At 54.1% G+C, this 24,268-nt stretch overlaps 1 protein-coding gene across 2 annotated transcripts; it reads left to right on the top strand.

The window, feature by feature from the left end:
- The first annotated feature begins 234 nt into the window (after positions 1-234).
- IRX6 (iroquois homeobox 6) lies at positions 235-6,160 on the top strand. 2 transcript variants are annotated; one of them, XM_051847157.3, is made up of 6 exons: positions 235-1,281; positions 2,177-2,434; positions 3,027-3,136; positions 3,308-3,615; positions 4,322-4,927; positions 5,755-6,160. In XM_051847157.3, exons 1-6 carry the CDS (start codon positions 1,237-1,239, stop codon positions 5,757-5,759), a joined length of 1,332 nt encoding a protein of 443 aa, XP_051703117.1. In that variant the 5' UTR covers positions 235-1,236; the 3' UTR covers positions 5,760-6,160. The 2 variants fall into 2 exon arrangements, with proteins under 2 accessions (XP_051703117.1, XP_051703116.1); XM_051847156.3 differs by having other exon boundaries at positions 596-1,281; positions 5,752-6,160.
- Positions 6,161-24,268: the final 18,108 nt, after the last annotated feature.

Consider the following 24,268-nt stretch of genomic DNA (forward strand, 5'->3'; position numbering starts at 1 on the left):
CGGGCTGCAGCTGGGAGGCAGGGGTCAAACCCGGCACGCTTTCAGGCGGCATCCGAGGGGTCCACGACCTCGGCCTCGAGGGGGCGCTACTCGCCCTAGCCGAGGCGCGCCCCGAGCGGCCCCCAGGGTCGGGGTCCTGGCCTGGGAGAGGGCTCGGCGAGCCGGAATCTAGGGCTGAGGCAGGAGGCCAAAGATGGGCGGGCCAATGGGATCCGACGCTGCCCGGAGCTGCTCCCACGAGCCCGGGCCTGGGGCGCGAACAAACTTTCCTGCAGCGGTGGGGCGGAGGAGCGGGGCCTCACGGAGGCTTCTCCCCGGAGCCTCCGCTCTCCACCTGCCGGCGCTCAGCCTCCGCCCAGCCTTCGTCCCCTCCCCCGCGCCCGCCCCCTCCCCCGCGCGCCTCGGTGCGCTCAGGCTCCTCATCCCTCTCCTCTCCCCTCCTTCTCGAGCCTTTCTCCCCCACTTTTCTCCGGTCTCTTCTTTTGTATTCTCTCCTCCCTCGCCGCCCGGATGCCTCTCGGCTCCTCGGGGCCGCAGGGGAGGAGGTGAGCGCGCTGCGCCGGGGGCCTGCGCGGCGCGGCGGGAGGCGTTACTCCTACTTCTCCCGGGTAATTTGGAGAGATTGTGTGTGTGTGTGCGTGCGCGCGCGCGCGCAGGAGCTGGAGGCGAAAAGGGGTAGGATCCAACGCCTAGCAGAGAGGGTCAGGGTCTTTGACGCTCCTCGCCAGCTGCACAAACCTCCCGGAGCCAAGTGTGAGTGCGGGGGAGAGAGCGCGCGCGCGCGTGCACCCGGGCTGGCTGCGCTGGGCACGCCCGGTGGCCCGGGGCCCCGGGGTCCAGGGTCCTGTCTGGCGGCCCGGGATTACCGTGACGTCACATTGAGCCTCTGGCCACCTTGCACTGGGACACCTGGGGAGCCTCACAGCCCCGCGCCGCGCCTCACCTCGCCACCGCGTGTCTTTTGGGAACTCGCACCTTCTTCCTTCCCCTGCCCATCCATGGGCCCTTCTATCTTCTGGACCCCACGGGCCGGCAGGGCGCCTTCCGGAGCCCAGGGCTCGGCACCCGGGCTGCCCTCGGCTCTGCCTCCAGTCGGGCCAAGCGGGCAGAGGACCCGGCGCTGGGCACCCGCAGCCGAGTAAGGAACGGAGGCTCCGCACGGCTAGGGTCGCCGAACCTCGAGGCTGAGGCGGGAACTCGGCAAGGGAAGAGGAAGTCAGCTCGGGGACAGCCACGATGTCCTTCCCCCACTTCGGACACCCGTACAGTGGCGCTTCCCAGGTAAGAAGCGCCTCCGTGGGGGTCGCGGACAGACGGGGTGGAGGGGTTGCGCAGTGCACTGAGAGCCCTCTTCCCGGGTCCCGGGGAAAGCCAGCGGGGCCACCACCGGGGTCACGGACCGCAGCCCCCTCAGCCGTCCCCGACCCCCGACTGAGGACTTGAGGCCCGCAGCAGGGCACTGCCCACGCTCTCGGCGTGCTGGGTGGGATCTTGGGGCGCCTCCGTCAGGCCGCTTCCCTGTGCGGCTGACCCAGGCGGCGGGACAGCCTCGGGAAGACGCCCGGGCGCCGGCGCCGGTGTTCGTGGTGGTGGTGGTGTGCTGACCTCCGTTCTCATCCTACCCTCCCTTGGGCGGCTCCAATCTCTCTGCCTCTGCTTCCCCCAAACTAGGGTGGGCGTTGTGCCAGGACAGGGGTTTCCTGGGGAGCAATTCTGAGCACACCCACCGCGTCTCCAGGCTCTGGACAGAGGCGCCAGGCACATTTCCTAGGGTTTAGGGCCAGCTCGACCTTTGACCCGCTGTGTGCCTTTGGACAAGTCTCAAGACTTCCCGAGTCCTGAATTTCCTGTCTATAAAACGAGAGTAGCGATGAGACCTGGGTGATGGGGGCGGGGGCGGGGGCGGAGGCTGTGGTTTCTTTAGCAGCGGTTTCAGACGGTCGCGTTTCGCAACACCTGGAGCCCGGCGTCAGCACTTCTATAGGGGTAGTGTGGATCAATTGCCTTCGGAGCATTCTCGCCCCAGCACGTCGCAGAGTGGCCAGCACGCAGTGGCATTGGTGTAGCATGAAGGCGCGAATGAAGGCGCGATTCGGCCGTACCCTCCGCCCCTCCGGCACCTGCCCGGCCAAGGCGCAGCCTCTGACCTCCAGTGCCCCCTCTCTCCTCCTTGTAGTTTCTCGTGTCTGCAAGTTCCAGCGCCACTTGCTGCGAATCCGCTCCGCGCTCGGTGTCAGAGGTGGCCTCAGGCTCCACCCCGGCACCCGCTCTCTGCTGCGCACCCTATGACAATCCGCTGCTGGGCAGCGCGCGGCCGGAGCTAGGCGCTGCCTTGGGTATCTACGGAACCCCCTACGCGGCTGCTGCAGCTGCGCAGAGCTACCCTGGCTACCTGCCCTACGGCCCGGAGCCGCCCGCGCTCTATGGGGCGCTGGTGAGTCCCGGGGATGGGGTCTGGGGTTGGGCAGCGGCAGGTGAAATCCAGTGTGACCTCCCCAGGCAAAATCGAGGCAGGAAAGAAAGGGTTAGCACTGTGCATAACGACATCAACAGCCCTTTGAAGTCTGGCAGTGTAGAAAATGCTTGAACTTCTCTTATCGGTGAGGTAAGCAAGCCAGCACTCTTTGCTAGAGGAAATTGAGGTACCCAGAAGTCCAGAGTCTCGAGGTATGCAGGGTCAGGGGAGAGCTCTGTAAGAGCCGGAAGTGCCCCAGCTGGGGTGGGAGTCCCTGGGGTCACGTGGTCCCCACAGCTGGTATTTAACTCCTGGGTAGTCTGCACCAGGGATCTCGCCAGGCTCCCTGCCAGTGAGATCTTCAGTCACCCTTAGCTACTATTATTACCCTCCTTTTACCAAGGGAGAAACTGAGGCAGAGAGTGTCGCAACAGCTGTGCCCCAAGTTGCACAGCCCATGCCAGTGGTGGCACCACAATGTGAAGTGACCTTGACCCCTACCCCACAGTTCACAACTCCCCCTGCCTCCTTCCCCAATATGGTGCTGAACTGGCTTTTCCTTTCCCACCAGAATGCACAGTATGAATTTAAGGAGGCTGCAGGGAGTTTCACACCAGGCCTGGCACAAACAGGAGCCTATTATCCCTACGAGCAGACACTAGGGCAGTACCAGTACGACCGGTAAGAAGTGGGGGCACCTTGGGGGCTGGCACCACCAGTCACCTGCCCAAGGTGGGTGGCTTCTGGGACAGAAGGGGGCGGGGAGCGGAGCTGAGCTTCTGGGTGGCAGACTGTCCCCCGGCCTGGAGCTGCTGCCTCTCAGCCTGGAACCTGAGCTCATTCTCCCCACAGCTATGGCACCGTGGAACTGAGCAGCGCCGGGCGCAGGAAGAACGCCACGCGGGAGACCACCAGCACGCTCAAGGCCTGGCTCAACGAGCACCGCAAGAACCCCTACCCCACCAAGGGCGAGAAGATCATGCTGGCCATCATCACCAAGATGACCCTCACCCAGGTGTCCACCTGGTTCGCCAATGCGCGCCGGCGCCTCAAGAAGGAGAACAAGATGACATGGGCACCCAAGAACAAAGGAGGGGAGGACAGGAAGGCGGAGGGTGGAGCAGATGACTCTCTGGGCTGCCTCAAAGGGGACAGCAAAGGTACTGCCCACTGTCACCTCCCCACCTTAGGAGTTTTAGAAGCCGGTGAGCAGTGCACTCTGCAGAAGGCGCCCTGTGGGGATAGATTGCCCCCCAAAGCGCTCCTTGGCTTACCCATGCACTTGAATCCCCTGCCTGCCTCAGGCCCTTTGCCTATGCGCTTGCTGCCACCTGGAATTCCCTACAGAACCCCATCCTCATCCCAGCAGTGATTATCACATCAGTTTTTAAAATTTCTTTTGCCGTATTTATTGCTATGAGAAGGTTTCCATCTATCTAAGCACACTAGAATATCCGTTCCACTACACTATGTCCTACCTTCAGGTATTCCCTGAACACTCAGCTCTTAAATGATGCTGGCCCACAGCTGGCACTTGGGAAATAGTTGCCGAATGAAAGAAGGTAACAGCAGCCACCTGTGGGTGTTGAACTCGGGCAAAACTTCCCTCCTGTTTTCTCTATGGGGGAACTGAGATCCAGAAATGCACCAGCCAGAGAGCCATTTCCTGGGAGAAGAGTCCCCCGCGGGTGGGGGTGGAGCTGGGGGCAAGTGGGGTGGGGGGTGGAGCAGGTCTGGCGGATCACACCGAGGCCTCTCTGAGTGCTCACTCGCCCCGCTAAACGCTCGCGATGGGCACCCCCCCCCCCTCCCGCGCATCTCCCTTGGGCCCTGGGGCTTTTCTCACTGGCTCTTAATTGCCTGCAGACGTTACTGCTAGCCAGGAGGCCCAGGAACTCCGGCTGAGTGACCTGGAAGACCTGGAGGAAGAAGAGGAGGAGGAAGCGGAAGAAGAGGAGGCAGTGGCTGCAGCTGCCGACAGGCTGCCGGGGTTCCGTACGGACTCACAGTTGCTGCCTGCACCGTACGCCGCGCCTCCGGACGAGCGGTTGGAGCGCAGGCAGTGCGGTTTGGTGGCGCCCCGCTTCTCCTTCAGCGAGCCCCCTGGGCCTGGAGAAGTTCACTTCCTCACAGCGGAGCCGGGGGGCCCCACGCTGACCACGCACTACCCCCGCGGCGAGAAACCGCGTATCTGGTCTCTGGCTTACACTGCGGCCGCCGGCGCTGTGGAAGGCTCACCTCCAATCGGACCCAGGCCGCGAAGCCCTGAGTGCCACCTGATCCCGGGACAGCCTCCTCGCTCCTCCAGGCCACCCGCGGTTCCCAGAGACGCCATAGGCGAGGAGTCATCCCGCGTAGCCAAAGCTTTTGGAAACCCGAGGTTTGCCCTGCAGGGGTTGCCGCTGAACTGTGCGCCCTGCCCGCGGCGGAGGGAGCCTGCAGTGCAGTGCCCGTACCCATCGGGCGCAGAAGGTAGTGGGCCCCCAACGGCGCTGAGAGTGCCTGTGCCAAAGAGTGCCCTGCCTTTCGCCACCTCTCCTCTCTGCTGCGTGCCCGGGTTCAGCAGCGGCCGGCAGCACTCCTTGAGACACGGAAGTGTAGGGCGATTTCAAAGCTGAGTCACAGAGGGGGACAGGAATTTTCCCTGGGATCACTGAGTCACTGAAAAGGTGCACAGCCCATAGCTCTGCACCGGTGGCCTGCAGTCCGGCCCGTGCACCTGCTGTGCAGCACCACACCCCCCATAGCACGGGTGCTCCCTCCCCTGCCTCGGCGGGGGAGGGGGAGGGGAAGGAGGCCAGCTGGCCCCTTGCTGTTCTGAGAGTCACACCTGGAGGCTGAGGCCGTGGGAAGCCTTTCAGAGAAGTCCAGGGGAGAGTACCAATCACACGGTACTGATTTAAGTCCAGCCTGCGGCCCAGGATTGGTTCTGTCCCCCACAGAACCCTCCTTTCAGCGAGCCTCATCTTCCTGCAAGGTCAGACTGCCCATCGGTGCCCCCTGCCCCAGCTGACCTCCAGGTGCGAGAGGGAATCACCCCCCCACACACACACACACAAAGGAACACTCTCCAGGCAGGAGGTACCCTCTAGCAATTGCTGTCACATTCTGCTGTTGGTAGTAATTTCTCTCAACATTAGCTGCTGGCTTAGAAATCAGGTTAGGCTGATACGCTGAGTCCAAACGTGACCTTTGGCAAGCACATTGCCACCAGACCCAGGCTCGCTCCTGGAGGAGCAGGCACCTACCCCGCCTGGAAGCGGCCTTCGGGTTGTAATCAACCTTTCCTCTCTCAGCAGGTTAGCGCACCAGCTGCGATTTGCGGAAGCATCTTGGAAATGAGCCCCACTTTTCAAATTCACCTCCACGCTAAGAAGCTGCCAGGCCTTGCCGGGGACTAGGAGCTCTCACTTGGCCTAAGAGACCTTCGGAGACCCTCCGAGACGCCGTCCCTGCCCACAGAGCCGGGGGACCTTGTTAGATCCCGCGCGCGGGCGAAGCGTCTGGGTGCCTCCGGGAAGGCCACGGCGGACGCCGGGCGAGGGCGCCCGGAGCGCCGACATCCTCAAGTCAACCTCCTCCTCGGGATTCCGAGCCTGCAGCCTGCTGCTCACCCCTGGCCCTCACCCCCACCCCTCACTTTGTAAGGACCACCGCGTCTTCTCCCCCTGCACCCCTTGTGTCCTTAAAAGTGATCAATCCGAACCCTGCCGTGCAGCCTCGTTGTGCCAGGGGCGCGCAGAGTAGTGGCGGTGGGGGAGGGGATAGAATGTTGCCAGGGGCTTAGGGACGGGGCGGCATAGGCGGCAGACCCCATTCTTTTTAATAGGAGAGAAACCGACAGGTAACGCACCAGGCCGTGGCGCTCACTGCTTCGCGCACGCAACGCGCGGGCTGGGCTGATGAACCCGCCGGCTGGTGTACGTGGGAAGTGTCGGAAGATGGCAGGGGATTTGGGAGGCGCATTTCTTCCCCGGGTTCGGACGTGGATTGTAAATGTATTGGAAAGAGAGGCAATGGTGATATCTTGGCGACCCCTTGTCCCGGCGCTGGGGACCCCGCAGCGCGCGGGGCCGTTTTTTCCATTTAATCCAAAATGTCAGCAAACACTTCTGGAACGGCCCAACCGATGGGAACTGGCAGGGAAGGAAAAGGTGCTTTGACCTTGCGGGCAGAGCGAGAGGTTGACGGTGAAAGAGTTAAAAACGCCCGAGTTCGCGTCCCGGGCCGAGTGTGGCCTCAGCTTCAGCCAGTGAGGGAGCCAGCGCACCGTGCCTGAAGGGCAAAGGGCGCCCGGCAGTGCCCCGAGCGGGCTCGGAGTCGCTGGGGGGTGTCGGCCAGGCGCGCTGGGACCCGGTCCCCGCGGGCTGGGTGCTACCGGAGCGTTGGAGATGACGCTGGTCCCTGCGTGTCCCGGTCCCCGCGCCCCCGGCCGGGGGAAGACCTTGAGTCCCTGAAATCTGGGGCGAGAGGGTCCGCTTCCTCGATCGATTTCAAGATCCCTGCGGGCTGCGTAGGGGAAAGGTGGGCGGCGGGATGTTGGAGAAGCTGGTGGAAACAGAGGCAGCCCCGTTCGCCCCGCCCTTCCCGGCGCGTTCTTTAGAGATCAGAGAGCGTTCTGGAGATGTGATCTACAAAAGCAGAAACCCACTCTTCAGATGAGGAAACTGAGGTCCCATGCGACGGCAGGGGACCGGCTCGGGCTCACGCGGGTCGGAGGAGCCGGCGCGCTCTGGGACCAACGCCCCCTCCTAGCGCTCGCCCGCCCCGCCTCCTGTGGGGGGCCCCCTCCCTTCTCCCGTCGCTCCTGGGCGACAGCTGCTCCACCCCCAGCCTCCCCGGGGACGCTCCAGTCGCCCTTGCTGACCCGCGGCTTAGGGTCCGGAAAATTAAACTGCGAAAAGATAAACATTATTTCCAGTCGGCTTTGCGGGATTAACGCTTGTAATAAAGAGCCTTAGATGCAGGTTTCTCGAAAGGCGCCCTCGACCCCACTGCCTCCTGAGGGGCCAGGTAGAGCCCTCGGGAGACTGCAGAAGCTTCCATTCTGGGGTTCCCAGTTGAGAGTGGGGCTCCACTGGCCATTTGGTGGAGAGGAGAGGGGCTCAGGGTTAGCACCTGGAGATGGGAATCGAAGGCCAGACTGGAGGGGACCCATGAACCCCAAGGTCGTGTGGCCCATGGGAGACTGGTTCCAGAGGTTGGTGGCCAAGGAGTTGTGCCTGCATGCTGCCTGCAACCATTCCACCTTATGTAGCAGCAGTGGGCCCTGGCAAAGGAGCCAGGCCTTGGTTGCCTGCCTTGCCACCCAGCACCCAGGAAGGAGTCTCATCTTGTTTGGGAGACTGCGGTGGAAGCCTGTCATCTCTGGTTGTCCCAGAGATTGGGGCCTCATTGGCTGGACACGATAAGGGGCATGAAAACTGTGTTCTAGGGTCCCAGAAAAGCTGCTTTGCCTTCCCTACTGCATCACTACCTTGGGAGGTGGCTTGGACAAGCTCCTTCCCCTCTCAGATCTCCAGGTATGAAATTCCAGAATGATCTGGTTCCCCATCCAGGTACTCAGTGTCTCCTCCCGAGCTGGCGGTGAGCTCCAGAGGTCCAGGCAAAGGGCCTGAGAATGGCATGTCTGAGCCTGCGATTATCCCAGCCCCCCAGGCCCCAGTGGCAATCTGTTCCCACATTTCTCCCCCCTCTGAGAGCCTCCTGCAAAGCTCCCAATATAATCTCCTAGAATCATATTTTGAATACAGTTTTGATTAAACACGGGAGCAGCGGGCGGGCGGGTGCAGCCCCGCTCTCTGCTGCACCTGCTGGCGCTCGCAGACAGCTGGCCCGTGAGCTCCGCACGCTGAGTGCCGGTAACTGCAGAAAGACCCGGAGGCGCTGGGCTGTGGCCAGTCTGTAGGATCTGGACCCTCTAACTTCTCTGATGGCAGAAGCGTCGCTTCCTCCGGGACTCAGCCCCCTGGAGGTGAGGGAGAGCTGAACCAGGAAGCTGCACCACACCCAGTGTCTTTTTCCTTTACCTATTCCTCTCCTGCCAGGCGTCCCTGGCTGTGCGTTGGCCTCCCCAGGTGATCTCTCTGATGTTAAGGAGGACTTCTGCAATGCTTGCTGTCTGCCAGACTCAACCTGGGTTGGTCAGTTTGGGCTGCTACAGCAGGATACCATAGGCCACTGCGTGGCTTATAAACAATAGCGATTTATTTCTGGCAGACTCGGTGTTGCTGAAGGCTTGTTTCCACGTTCGTGGATGGTCTGCTTCTCGCTGTGTCTTCACTTGGCGGGAGGAGGGAGCCAGCTCTCTGGGGTTTTAGTATTGCAAGGGCACTAATCCCATCTGTGAGGGCTCCACCCTCCTCACCTCCCAAAGGCCCTACTCCACATCCCAGTAATTTTCAGCATATGAACTTGGGGTGGGAGACACAGATGTTCCATCCGCCCCACATGTCCTTTAAACTCACTAACCCCCCGTATTTGTATTTTACGATAGGCCAGGGAAGCGCTGGGATACCTGCTGGTGTTCCATTTGCTGAATGAGGAAAACAGGCTCCGAGAACTTAAGGAACTCGGTGTCAGTTATCGGGCTGCCAGGAGTCAATTTCTGAGTAAGACTGATTCTTTAGCCACCAAACTCTACTGCTAATACATTCTGTTATTTCAAGCTATTTTATTCAATTATTATCAAGAGTGCATGTCTGAGACTCCAAATATCTATGAGTCTATTATTTCATGCTTTGGAATCTTTGGTTGCCCTCCTTCCTTCTCAGGAACATCCAATGGGAAAGGACTTCTGGTGCCCCCAACCCCCATATCCTGGTCAATGTGGCTATACCATCACCATCAGCCAGTAACCAAAGACTCTAGGAGGAGGGCTGGGACAGCAGCCCTCTTGACAGACACCCCAGGCTGTCTGATGGACCTCACTGGAGTCTCAAGTGGCCAGACTCTAAGCTCAACAGGAGGGCTTAGGATGCCTGCTGTTGGTCCAGAATAAATTATATGCCAGTAACAGGTGCGAACATTTCCTCCAGGATTTAATCTGGGTTCACATTCAATCTCCTCTCTTGGTTCAGCTCTCTTTTTCTTCCCATTCTGAAGTTCAAAGGCTTGTTCTTGGAGGGGGCAGACACCCAGGTGGCTAACTCACCTTTCCCAGCTGCCCGGGGTTCCAGGGTTGGAAGCATCTTAGGAGGCCTCTGTACCATGGTGCACAAGAGGTTTCTACTTCCACACAGGAGTGTGCAGGCTGCAGCCTGTACCCATTCAGGGAAAGCCAGCAGTGGCAAGGAAAGACGAACTCTGAAGCAATGAAAGAACCGCTGAGGATGAGTGGCCACCCTGGCTGTCTCCTGCCCCGGGCAGTTGCCACCTTGGTTTTAAGAAGTTCCTTTGTGAAACAAATGCCTTCTCCATTTAGCTTTTGAAATTTGTCTCCAAAACTGAGGATTCTTACTCTTCAGGATTCCCGTGCCTCCTGCACCTCAGGAGGAGGAGGAGACTTGCTTTGCCTTTTCGCTGAGATCAGAGGAAGAACTGGGTCCAATGGGCACTCCCCAGTGCTAATGCCAAGCACCTACTCTCTCCACATACTTTTCCTCGTTGAAATACAGTGCGAAAGGGTTGGGGGGAGGAAGAGTGAGTCTTCAGCAAGTCACCGAATGTCTCTGAGACTCAGCTTTTTCCTGGGAGGCTGGGACGTGGCACTTTCATGAATTCTGCAGTTTGCTCACCTGGCTGCTATGGGGACAAAGATTTACTTGACTTTTGCTGAGTGGCAAGAGTGAGGGGTTGATAAAGACAAGTGGGCACCAGAGACTTCTCCCTTGTGTAATCAGTGGGTTACAAGAGATTTGAAAAGGGACTAGAACTCGGATAGTTCAGCCTGGGAAGTATGTAATACCATCATCACAGTGGTAGACACCAAATCCCACATCAACAGCAGTACACATTGTACTATTTGGTGAATTTTTCTGTCTTATTGTTGAGCAAGCCTATTATTTATGGGATTATCAGAGGCCGATGTCTTCCCTCACTGGAATTCCTGCATTTGGACTGTCTCACATTCTAGCTGAAATTTATTCAAGGACTTGGGGAACATCCTCCAGAACCATGATGCTGACAATGATGATGACGAGTCTAGATTCATGGCTCTCTACCCGGGTAACACACACAATCAGCAGGGAGTGGCATGGGTTTTGTTTTGTTTTGATTGAATTTTCAGTACCAATACCCAGGTTGTGCCCCAGACCCATTAAATCCAATCTTTAAGGGTTGGAGTCAGAGGTATTTTTTAAGCCCCCAAGTGATCCCAGTGTGCAAACAATGTTGTGAACTGGTGAACCACAACCAGGCTGTTTCTCTGCCCAGGCCCAGCATTTTTCTAGAAGATGTGCATGAGTGGAGAGGGAGGGGCATTGGCAGACCAGAAGTCTGGAAGCCTGTGGCTTCTCCCTTTATTCTGTGCCTGTAATTGTTTCCTGCATGGTAAAATGAGGTCTTGTGTTTGCATTTTACTACATGACTTATGACGAAGCTCCAAGATGGATGAATTCTTGGACAACCAGGGTTGCCAAGTGGCCAGGAGAGATCTCTTTCAGCCCTGCACATTTCATATCCCGGTCGTCTGGATACTAAGTGGTGAGCGGGGTGGCAATGGCTCCAGCAAGAGATCCTAGGATCCTAAGCACCTGTGTCCATCAAATGGCCCCTGGGGTAGCACAGAGGTGACCTTGAGCAGGTGCAATGGTCCTTTACTGCTGTTTCTTGGTGTCTCGTTATGTAATGCAGTAGAAAAATCTCTGCCAAACGTCACAGCTAAAAGAACACAGTATTCATTGATTTTCCTCGTGAGTCTGCAGTTTGGGAATGGCTTGTTTCTGCTCCGTGAGCCACTAGAGGAAGCGACTCCACTGAAGCTGGGGCATGCATTTGTGAGGAGGATGCTGGACCCATCACCCGCAGGCCTTCCCATGGGCCACTCGAGTCCTCACGTCTTGACAGCTGGGCTTCAAGGGCAAGGGTCCCAAGAGGCCCGGATGGAAGCTGGAAGGCTCAGACCCCAAGCCAATCACTCCCTCTACATTCTTGTGGCCAGACAAGGCACCAGAGCCTGCCCAGATTCAGGAGGAGGGGATCTCAGCTCTACCACGTCGTGGGAGGACTAGCAAAGGATTCGTTGCCATCTTTGCCAGGATTGGATGACTGGCGATGGTGCAGGTTCGAATGCTCTTCCAGACTTCACTCTCTCATTCAACAAGCAGGGGTGAGACTGTCTGTTAGTTGGCTCATGCTGCCTTAACAAAGTACTGCAGGCTTACACTATGGAAATCTACATCGGACGATTTTGGAGACTGGGAAATCCAAGATTGAGGTTGCTTGCTGTGTGTTCATGTGGAGGCGAGAGAGCTCTGGTGCCCCTTGCTCTTCCCATAAGGGTACCAGCCCTATCAGGTCAGGGCCTCACATCTAAGACCCCATTTAACCTCCTCACAGACCCGATCTCTAAACAAAGTCAGACAGGGGGTTAGCGCTTCAATCTGTGACTCAGGGGAACGCAAACATCCAGTCTGTAAGAGACTTGAGCCTAGAACCCACAATGGAAGAGGCCAGTTAGCGGCAGGTGGCAGAGGGCACTGACTGCTCCCCGGTCACAGAGGCTGAGTTGAGGCAGGCAGCCTGCCGTCCACCCACACTCCCCCATCAGTGTCTCAGCCTGGGGAGTAGTGTCTGCCCCATGGGTACTCAAGCTCTGTTGAGGGCCTGACACGTCCTATGAGAGCACTTCTAAAGGTTCATGGGAAATGGAATTGATAAACACTAAAAACACAAACTCAAGTTCAAGACACGTCCGCGAGCAATGGTATCAGAGAAACAGTCCGTTCCTAAAGGACGGAGGTCCTGGGACTCTAACTCTGTCCGTGCTGCCGATTTTTCACATTATTAATTGGGAAAAAAAATGGGATCCCTCTAAAGATTTTTTTTAACATTAGGCAAGAAAAAGAAGTCAGAAAGAGCCAAGCAAGACTAAAGCTTTGCCGTCAAAACTCTGCCACAGTTGCCCTCGTTTGATGAGGGGAAGGAGCAGCAGCCGTCATGGAGGAGGAGGACCCTCCCAGGGCAGCTTTCCTGTGGATTTGCCGGCTCACACATTGGCTGGCTTTTCTAAAACACTCGCCTAGTATGCAGATGTTACCATGCTTAGGCCCTGCAGGCAAAGCCAGCAAGCAAAATGCCTTGAACAGCCCCAAGAATGGCTGCGTGACCATCGCTCCTGGCCAGTGCACCCTGACTTCACAGAGCCACTTGCCCCTCTCGGTGGCCATGGCGTGCATTGTGCTTTGTCTTCAGGACCCCAGCTCTGCTGTTCACTCACTAGTTGTGAAACCTCAGGCATGTCGCACAGCCTCTCAGCCTCAGTTTTCACATCTCTAAAATGGGAGTGCTAACGTACCTATCTCACAGGACTGCCGGAAGGGTTAAGCAGTTAGTAGCTAAAGCATTAGATGCGTTAGACTTGTGGGCGGCCCCCAGCCAGTATTCTGTAACATGTAAGCTCTAAACTCTCTGGCCTCTGCCACAGTCCCACCTCCCTAGCAAGGCCTGGAGTCACTGCCGCATCCCTCTGGCTCCTTACCCCCAGGCAAGGTCACAGCTCACACGGGTCCTCTTACCTAGAGCAGACACGGGGTCATTCACTCCAGTGTCCATTTAGGGAGAAACCTCGTCCAGCAGATTTTATGAATTGTTCACACTTCCCCTTATCAAGATTAATGGCGCAATTGCCCACGGTCAGTCCTTCTGTGGTCGCAGCTAATGACTTCAGCCCTCAACACGTTTCCTCCGCATTTGCCTCGGAAAATCATTCCCAACAGCAAGACTGCTTTAATAGCCACCTGGTACTAATGATGCCTTTTAAGTGCATAAAGAGAATCTCTAAGTACCAAACGGGAGCCCCATCGGCTGGTGACAACAGCTCTTGACATTGACACACACTGCAAGGTCAGAGCAGCTGTGGTGCACGGGGACTTCTACTTGGCCTAACAGTGGGGAATTATTTTAGTACTTTGGAAAACACCTCATTATTCCCCACTGTTCCTCGAACAGCCCCATAGCACGGTTTACTGGGGCCTGCTATGTGCATTTCAAAGCTTGCCAGCCGCTGCTACTTCTCATTTCGCCTTCAAGATTTAGGCCATTCTCGAACATGCACTATTTTTTTTTTTAACCTCCCAGTTCTCTTTAATTAGCTACACTTTTCCATTTTGAGATAAACGGGTTTGGGACACCAGGCAATGTTTTACAGCCTCCCGCTGTAGAGGTCTTGTCCTTCCCTCACTGCTTGGACCCCACACACTCAGCTGGCCAGGAGCTTGGGAGCACTTGGAATTGAAGAATATGGATACAGGGCCTAGGGTTTAGCCTAGTGGTGAAGACGCTGGTTGGAACGCCCGCATCCCACATTGGAGAGCTTGTGTTCGAGTTCCAGGTTCAAGTCCCAACCTCACTCCCGATCCTGCCAATGCACACACTTGGAAGCAGCAAGTGACAGTTCCTGCCATCGATATGGAAGATCTAGACTGAGTACCTCGCTCGTGGCATCAGCCTGGCCCTGTCGTAGCCGTTATGGACATTTGGGGAGTGAATCATCAAATAGGAACTCTCTCTCTCTCTCTCATCTGCCTCTCAAATAAATAAATTTTTTAAAAAAAGAAGAAAGGGGGACAAGTGTCCAGTGCAGCAGTTAAGGCACCCCTTGGGTCGCCTTCATTGCGTTTGGGAGTGCCTAGGTTGGAATCCTGGCCCCACTCTCCATTCCAGTTTCCTGCTAATGCACACCTTACCCCAATGGTGGTAACCTAAGGGGTTGGATCCCTAGCACCCACATTGGGTTTCCATCCCTGACTTCGTGGGCATTTGGGGAGTGAGCCAGTAGGTGGGAAATCTCTCTCTCTCTTTCTTTCTCTCTCCCTGCCTTTCAAATAAATACAATTTTAAAAATCATCAGACCCAGCCAGGTTCATATTCTGTTCCCACTGCCATGTAGCTCCTGGCGGAAGCTGAGCATGGTCCTTACCTCTCTTAGTCTCAGTCTGTTTGTAAGTAAAATGGGGTAGAACTAGAGTTCAGCCTGTGGAGCGTGCGTGAGGTTCAAGTCAGTGTTAGGTGAGTATCTCAGCATCTGGCTCACACACTCGATAGATGTGGGTTGTTGGTGTCTTGCTTAGCTGGAGCTGGGGTCCCTGGGGAGGGGACAGACCACTGTAGCTTGCCTTCCGTGCCCTTGCTATGATGGTGATATAGACTATGGCATCTCACGTGTCACCTCACCATGAGGCATTGCTTCTGTTGGAAAAGTGCTACTCCTTGCACTCTGGACCCTGGGCACCTGGCGTCACCCTCTGACCACGACACTGTTCACCTGCTGGGGAACGGACCTCTTCCCTCCCCGGTCCTTTGCCAGCTGCGGGTAGGGGCCTATCATGTGCTTTCTGGGCTGGCTTCTCACGCCCGCACTGAGCTGAAGCCACTTCCTCCTGACTTGGGATGCACAGGGTGTCCCTCTGGCGATGTCAAGGAGCCAGCAGGCCTGGAGGACTGGGGGTGGAAGCCACGCCTGCAGCTCCTCGCAGCTCCTCTTCCTCCAACTCTCAGTCGCTCTTGGGCCTCATCACAGCGGTGACATTTGACATATGACACCCGTGAGTTTCCCTTGACCCCTTTGTCCGGTGCCATTAAACGGCCTGAAGTTAAAATGTTAATGATCATTCATCATTTTTTAAGAAATGGCTTTGCTGATCCATAAATTCAGCAGAGAGGGGCCTCTTCTGGGGAGCTGACACTTCATGGAAACAGCGTGTGCACGCTGCAGGTGCCAGTTACTAAGGAAACCCTGCAGCTACAGGTGGGGTGTGAGTGAGAGAGCGGGAGGGAGAGAGGAGGCAGCTGGGGGCGGGGCCGAGTCCTCTCCCTTCCCCTCGCCCTACTCCAACCCCCCGGGACGGGATGGAGACAAGGTGGAAAGTAAATGAATCAGGAAGGGGAGAGGAGGGCGGTGGGGAAAAGAGGAGTGGGAGCAGGGGAAGGAGAAACTTTGCAGACAGCTGGAGAATAAATTAGAGACAAGATCGGGGAAAGGCCCAATTTCTGCCCCAAGTTCAATACCCTAGGAACCTCGGTATTCATGTACTTGGTTTTGTTTCAAAAAAGATTTTATTTATCAATTTGAGAGGCAGAATTACACACACACACACACACACAGAGAGAGAGAGAGAGAGGTTTTCCGCCTGCTGGTTCACTCCTCAAGTGGCTGCAATGGCCAGGGCTGAGCTGTTCTGAAGCCAGGAGCCAGGTGCTTCTTCTCTTTCTCCCATGTGGGTGCAGGGGCCCAAGCACTTGGGCCATCTTCTACTGCTTTCCCAAGTACATTATCAGGGAGCTGGATCAGAATATGAACTGGTGCCCATATGAGATACTGGCGCTGCAGGCAAAGGCTTAGCCTACTATGCCACAGTGCCGGCCCCAATGTATTTGTTTATTTTTGCCTGGATATGCTGAAGCCCCATGATATCTCTCATAACTATTCAATGAAAACTTTTTTTTAATAAAAAATCAATGAAAAGGCTTGGAATTAATTTTTAAAAATCCAACCATGAATATTTCTGGGTAAACTCAGATTGTCCTCTTTTAATCAATGTTAAAAATCCTCTTGAGGCCGGCACTCTGGTGCTGTGGGTTAAAGCCTTGGCCTGCAGCGCCAGCATCCCATATGGGCACCATTTCTAGTCCCAGCTGCTCCAGTTCCAAAAGCTCCTTGTTGATGGCCTGGGAAAGCAGTGGAGGATGGCCCAGGTCCCTGGGCCCCTGCGCCCATGTGGGAGACCCGGAAGAAGCTCCTAGCTTTGGATCAGTTCAGCTGCAGCCATTGTGGCCATTTGGGGCATGAACCAGCGGATGCAAGACTTTTCTGTCTGTCTCTGCCTCTGCCTCTCTGTAATTCTGTCTTTCAAATAAATAAATAAATCTTAAAAAAATGTGTGCCTAAACTATAGTATGCTATATAGACACACTATTAATGTTTCATATTTAATTAATTTAATAGAAGCTAGAAAATGATATTTCTAGTATTTTCATGCCACATCCCAAAAGATTATATCCAAACCCCCCAGAAAGCACCGGTCTCTTGTTGGAACAAAATCACTTCTAGAATCAGCTCCTCGCCCCTCACTCCCCAGCCAACGAGACTCCACTATACACTGCCAGCTTCCATCAGCAGGAAATAAGTGTTCCTCGGTCCAATTTGACATCTATAAAACCTGGAAAGGCTACGAAATACTTCTCAGCACCATGAAGTTGCAGCTCGACTGCATCCTGGCGTAGTTTTCTAGTACCTGCAGCTTGTCGGCTAATGTATTCACAGTTCCGGGCTGATGCTGCAGGGTCAGCATCCCACATGAACACCGATTGGTGTCCTGGCTGCTCCTGTTCTGACCCAGCTCTCTGCTGTGGCCTGGGAACTCGTCCAATGTTGATTAAGACAAGGAAAGATATTTAAGAGGGGTGGGGTTTGGGGCTGGTCCTGTAAGGTAGTGGGTAAAGCTGCCGCCTGCAGTGCTGGCATCCCATATGGGCGCCTGTTCAAGTCCCGGCTTCTCCATTGCTGATCCAGCTCTCTGCTGTGGCCTGGGAAAGCAATAGAAGGTGGCCCAAGTGCTTGGGCCCCTGCACCTGCGTGGAAACCTGGAGGAAGCTCCTGGCTCCTGGCTTCAGATCAGCACAGCTCTGGCCGTTGCGGCCAACTGGGGAATGAACCAGCGGATGGAAGACCTCTCTCTCTCTCTCTGTCTCTTCCTCTCTCTGTCTGTAACTCTACCTCTCAAATAAAAATCTTTAAAAAAATTCACAGTTCCAAAATTGCAACATAGTCTCAGCTCTCAACACCAACAGTAGTGGCTTTACTTCATTTTTCATATAATCAAACAGATGAGGAGCCTAGTATGGGTGGTCATCCAGGGACCGTTTCCCTCAACCCCACCCTGAAAGGACCCCGGTTCTCTCCTTTGTCACCTATGCCGGCTCTCTTCGATTTCACGCATCCGAGAAGCAGTAACAACTCCGTGTCGTCTGCGCCTTCATCATTACGGACCAGAAATGCAAGGAGGGATTGCCAGAACACGCTGAGAAGATCTGCCTCTTCTTGGGGGTCTTTTTGGTCTCATTTCCCCTAGGAATCTGGTACCCTACCCCCCCACCCCTTCAGGGAGCAAAGGAATAAAACAAAACTCCAGCTGCATCGCATTTGTTTTTATCTGTATCTGTTTAGATTTTTTTTCACATCTTTGATATGCAGGCCTTACATAGACCTTATGAGAAAACTACAAGGCAATCTTGCCCGAAGCATGAGGCAAAAACCCCACATACATTTTAAGAAATTGAATCCAGTGATACATATGAACCAAACAGAGAGGTGGGAGGGAGAAGGGGACAGAGAGCAATCACAAAAGAATATTGATAGCAGATGTTTTGGTTTATGTGAGTTTTAAAATTTTTAACAATTTAAAAAACTTCAAAAATTTGTCTAACAAAAAATGTATCTAAATTGGCAAATAATAATTGTGTATGTTTGTGGGGCCCGTTGTTTGTTTTCAGGGAGTGTCTGATGCACATTTAAATCATCTTACATGAGGAAGCTCTTTGTAAGTGACAGCGCTCTTTCAGCTTCAAGGTCTGGGTTGCTCCCTCCAACCACAGGATGTAGGCACCAGTGCGTGCGGTGGGTGCTGGGGTGCACTGCCCAGAGCCCTGTTGCAACACTGAGACACTCCTGCCTCTAGTGGCTGGGAGCGCTGGTGCTGCCGGCGGCTCCCAGGCACCAAAGCCTGCCCCAGGGAAGCCCATGTCCAAAAGCCACTCCATTAGGAAGCAGTGACCAAGGCCTGGCCACCTCGCCGCAATTTTGGGCGACCATGAAGGCCCCTCGACGCTCGCTGTGGAGTCATTTGGGATTTTTGTCTCACGGACATCACAGTTCCGCCCTTCCCTTTGCCAGCTCTGCTTCCTTCACCCCTCACAGGTCAAGGGCGCCTCCACAAGCTTGCGTCTCAGCCTCTGCTCCCTGAAGCAGGTTCCCTTTCCCACAGGGAAAGTCAAGTGATTGGCCAGGACTCCACAGGTGGGGGAATTGGGCGCCAGGGCTGCCAGTCACTCTCTCAGGCTCTCGTGACCTTCTGCAAGAACTGAGAGGGGATCCTGTGTGTGCAGCCAGACTCCACACGGAGCCTCAGAGACCCAGACAAGCGTCCACTGTCACCCCCAGAGAATTCTGAGCGTGTGTTGTTCTTCTAAGGTAGGGTTTGGGCTCACTCCATCTTTGAAAATTTATATAATTTATATTGAATTGCACAAATGACATGTGATACCTTTCTTTAACCAAAAAAGTAAAAACACTTCAATTAACACCAAAATCCCAGTGCTGGTTTCGATAAAGCTTGCTCCTAGCACAAACACAAAATCTCAGTGAGCTAAGAGAAGTCTATTCCTGGCTTTTGTAAAGTTCAGTCGAGGGTTCCTCCCCTGCAGGCAGCTCTGCCCCAGACAGAGGTACAAGAACGTGGCTCCTTCCTGTGTGGCTCCTGCATCTGCTACACACAGCTTCCAAGGCCCTAGTGTCACATGTGCAAGGGTACAATGAGCCAGGCCTAGAATTGCCACACGTCCTTTATCCATTGGCTGAATGTGAGTCACATGACTACACTTAACTGCAAGGGATGCTGGGAAAGGCTATCTAGTGGAGTCACCAGAAGGGACAGGAGACAGGCATGGGACAAGTCAGCCAGTATCCTCTGCCCAGCTGCCCTCAACACGTTCAAAACTATTTCTGCTCTCTTCTTCCCCAAAAGTAAGCCCTTTGATCAGTTTATTGCATTCCCTTCTAGCCTTTTTCTCTGCATCACCTAAATATGTTGACATCCACACAAATACATAGAAACAGCATTAGTGTATGTGTGTTTTTCTCATCGACAGTGCCAACCTCCTGGGAGAACGCTGTCTGTTGGTAGAATTACAGCTTGTTCCTCTTTATTGCTGCCTACTGACCCACAGTGAGCTTCTCATAGCCCGTTTAGCCCCTTCTCTACTTATGGGCATCAGCATATTTGTTCTCAAATTCCCCTCCCCCAAATTTAACTTTGGTAATTACTGTGGAACTGAAGGTCTCAGTGTCTATATCCAGGATTAATGGGTAGCGGTGGGTGGGGAGACGCTCTCTGTCCTGCTGGCCCTGTCTCACCACGCGGTGACCTCCCCCGGGCTGTGATGTACAAGAAGAGCCCCAGCAGATGCCAGTACCACGCCCTTGCACTTCCCAGCCTCCAAAACCAGGAGGGAAATAAATCCATTGTCAGCGCGGGCATCAGAGTCATGCAGTGACGTAGCAGTGGACTTCAAAAAGTTCACGGAAAAAGCACTTTAAAAAAACCAAGCTTTATTTGGTGCAAGCAAAATTGAAAGCTATACATAGTTTTTTCATAGCTTGTATTTCCACAACCTTTTGGAAGATCCCACATATGCATAGATTTCAAAATTATTTACACCAAAATAAATTTATCTTTTAATTCCATTTTCCATTAACTTTTAGACTTTTATTTTTTAAAAAAGGCCTTATTTGTTTATTTGAGAGGTAGAGTCAGTTACAGGCAGGGAGGGTGAGACAGAGAGGAAGGTCTGAACCATCCACTGATTCACTCCCCAAATGGCTACAACAGCTGGAGCTGAGCTGATCCGAAACCAGCAGCCAGGAGCTTCTTCTGGGTCTCCCACGCGGGTGCAGGGGCCCAAGCACTTGGGTCATTTTCCACTGCTTTCCCAGGCCATAGCAGAGAGCTGGATCAGAAGGGAGCGGCCGGGACTCCAACCAGCACCCTTATGGGATGCTGGCACCAAAGCGGAGGCTTAGCTTACTACACCACAGTGCTGGCCCCAACTTTTGGATATTTTTAATTCATTAACTTTTCATTTATCTGAAATTCAGATAAATGGAGATAAACAAAGAGAGATCTCTCATATGTTGGTTTATTCCTCAGATACCTGCGACAGCTGGAGCTGGACCAGGTCTAAGCCAGGAGCCTGGGTCTCCCCCATGGCTGGCAAGGACCCAAATAATTGATCCATCACTTCCTACCTCCCACGATGCTCATTAGCAGGAACCTGGAAGCAGAAGCAGAGCCCACATTCAAACCCAGTTACTCCAATATGGAATGTGAGCACCCCGAGTGCCAACATAACTGCTGTGCCAAAGCCAATCCCCTCATGAACTCTTTGAAATATCCTCACACCTCTCAATTAGGGTTTAGGGACTTGAAGATGGCATGTAAACCCACCTATGCTCAAAAACCCCTTATGAAGCCAACCATCTCCTTGGAATAATGAGTCCCAATAAACTCTAAGAAAGCTGGGATTTTTTTTTTAATGAAGAAACAGATCACCATGTCTTTGAGGAGTAGATGATATGGGCAGTTTGCATTTAAAGGTCCAGATTATAAGAAAAATACCTTCAAAATCTGTATCTTCAAAACATAATCTAGCAGAACCCTACTCAGGCACGTGGATTAAGCCACCAGAGACATGCAGAACCCAGGGCCACTAAAGGGGTGGCCTTCATCCCGTCTCCTTCATCCCTCACTCCAGGGCGTGCCCAGGCTCAATGCCACAGCAGACAGAGCCACAGCAGCCCCGGGCACCCCTCTGTCTTTCCCTTCCCTCACAGCATGCAAATTCCTCCTGGTGCCTTTGCGTACATTAGAAGTATAGGATTCAACACGAATCGCAGTTCCATAAACTCACTCTCTTCCCTACTCTGCCCCAGCTTTAGTAGACCCGGAGCGCCTCACATGTGGGACGTATGGAGGATTTGTCTCCGTATTCTCCACGGCGCTTGGCACAATGATGGATCGATGGGCTGAATGCATGGCTAGGCAAGCACAGGTCAGCTTCTGTTCTGAGCTCAAGGGCAGGAGACAAGCTAGACACCGGACACTGGCACCAGTCCACCAATCTCTCTGCTTGATGAAGAAAAGCTGCGTGGGAAAGGGCAGCGTGGGAAAAATAAATGAGTCGGGAGAATTGGATTCTAATCCCCGATCCATCACCTCTAGTCCCCAAGAGGATGTGGCCAAGTGCTCCCCTCTTTGACCCTTAGTAAAAGCAGTATATTAGTTTCCCAGGGCTGCTATAACAAATTACCTTGAACTTCGTGGCTAAAAATTCCTCTCTCGCAGTCACGGAGGCCGGGAGTGTGAAATCGAGGTGCTGGTGGGGCCGTGGGCCTGACGGCTCGGGTGGAGCATCCTCTCTTACCTCTTCCAGCTTCTGGGAGCCCCTGGCATTCCTCGGCTTGAGGCTGTACCACTCCAACCTCTGCCGTAGCCTTTAGATGGCTTGCTCCTCTTCTGCCTTCTAACAGGGGGCGGCTCTCATATAAGGACCCCAGTCACTGGATTTAGGGGTCACTTTAGACCCAGAATGGACTCATCTCATGGCCTTTATTTCCAAAGAAAGCCATATTCACAGATCCTGTGGATTAGGACTCTGATATGTTTTTGGGAGACACAATTACATCCCCAAACATGAAATGACCCCTAAACATTATTTCAGCCTAACACCTTTTAAATTATGACCTTGGTCTTTCAAAGTGGGGCACTCCGTAAGGAAGTTGGGAGAGAAATCAAGATCCTAAAAGGGTCCTAAGTTAGCTCAATTAATATGCATCTCCCATTTGCATAAGCAGAAGTAGAAGCAGGTCCTTTGTCCTCATGTGCACTTTACACAAAGAACACAAATGCAAAATAGTACGATGGCATTTCCAAAGGGTCATGGAAAAATGAAAGGAAAAGATGAACTTATTTTGGTGCAAAACATTTTGAAACCCATGTATCCAAGCCGCGTCCAAAGAGTTTATAAAAAACGTGCATTATGAGAACACTGTACATGGACTTATGAATTTTTTGCATGAAACTAAAATTATTTTGGAATCCCTTTTTCTATGAACTTTTTGAAGTCCCTCATGTGGCTGCAACACAAATCATCTCCCAACATCCAGCAGAGATGAGACAGAGGGAAAATAAAGCATGATCTCTTCGCACAGCTCAGTTTGCAGAGTTGTGGGGTGAAGTGTGTGGTCTTCCAATAACTTGGGGGTCCCCCAAGGAATATGTGTCCTTTTTCAGCTGCTCATGGGACAGACAGCAACAGCAACACCTAAAACCCGTTCACTCTCTGTTGCCCCCAGCCACTGTGGGTGGGGGCTTCTGGTCCTTTCTAACAGCAGGGCCACCCAGCTGTCCCCAAGGACGCGTATAAGAGAGCAGCCACCCCTGGGCCTGCCTACCCCAAATACTTAAAAAAAATCTTGGTAAAAGACAACCACATCCTCACATTTCAAACATATCATTTGTCTACATCCAAACCATACGATGACAGCATTTCCTCGGTCAGCTTTCTATTTCAGGACTATCAGCTAATTTAGGGTAAGACTGTTTCCATGTAGTATTTGGCATTTGAAAAGTTATTTGTGGGGCTGGTGCTGTGACGTAGTAGATTAAGTATCTGCCTGTGAGGCTGGCCTCTCATATGGGTGCCGGTTCAAGCTGCTCCACTTTCGATCCAGTTCCCTGCTGATGGCCTGCGAAGGCAGTGGAAGATGGCCCAAGTGCTTGGGCCCCTGCACCCACCTGGGGGACAGGGAAGAAGCTCCTGGCTCCTGGCTTCTGACTGGCACAGCTCTGGCTGTTGTGGACATTTGGGGAATGAACCAGCCAGGGGATGGAAGACCTCTCTCTTATGTCTCTCCCTCTCTCTGTCTATAACTATGCTTCTCTCTCTCTCTCTCTTTTTTTTTTTATTTGACAGGCAGAGTTATAGACAGTGAGAGAGAGAGACAGAGAGAAAGGTCTTCCTTCTGTTGGTTCACCCCCCCAATGGCTGCCACAGCCGGCGCACTACGCCGAACTGAAGCCAGGAGCCTGGTGCTTCCTCCTGGTCTCCCATGCGGGTACAGGGCCCAAGAACTTGGGCCACAGCAGAGAGCTGGACTGGAAGAGGAGCAACTGGGACAGAATCCAGCGCCCCAACCAGGACTAGAACCCAGGGTGCCGGCGCCATAGGTGGAGGATTAGCCAAGTGAGCCGCAGCACCGGCCGTCATTGGGTCTTACCTCTGGGGGATAATCCTTGAAAGAGGGTTGTTTACCAAAGCCAAGTTGGGCTTGCTGGCTCTCTCCTCTCTCTCTCATCTCTCTCTCTCTCTCCCTCTCTCCCTCCTTCCTGGCTCATTCCTTTGCACACACTGCCTTGCCATCCTCTAGCTTCATTCAAAAGCTGAACCAATGGTGCCACCTGATCTTGGATCCCAAAACCATGAACCAAAATGCAAAATGAACCCCTTTGCTTCACAAGGAGCTTCTCTTAGGTATTTTGTTGTAGTAATGCAAAGCTGGCTAATACAGAAGCCATCTGGATACTTGGGGAAGGCACTTCCTGGATGAGCTGCCTGGGGGGTACCTCAATGAAGAGTCTCTGATGGTAGGAGACCGAGACCTCTACTGCTCACATGAGGTCTTGATTGGAAGGCTCTGGGGAAGATGGAAGCAAAGCTGCAGGACCAGGCCTGGCCAAGCCACTGACCAGAGCAGCTCGGGGAACCTGCGCGGCAGCTTGAGCCTCTGTGGTTCTGCAGCAGACGGATGACCATCAGCTGTGCTTGGACTTGAGGCTGCTCTGCTCTGGGTTAGAATTCCAGAGACGGAGCATCCCACAG

The sequence above is a fragment of the Oryctolagus cuniculus genome, chromosome 18, assembly GCF_051225735.1.
Source record: "Oryctolagus cuniculus isolate XC-2025 breed Fujian yellow rabbit chromosome 18, ASM5122573v1, whole genome shotgun sequence".
Taxonomy (NCBI): Eukaryota; Metazoa; Chordata; class Mammalia; order Lagomorpha; family Leporidae; genus Oryctolagus; species Oryctolagus cuniculus.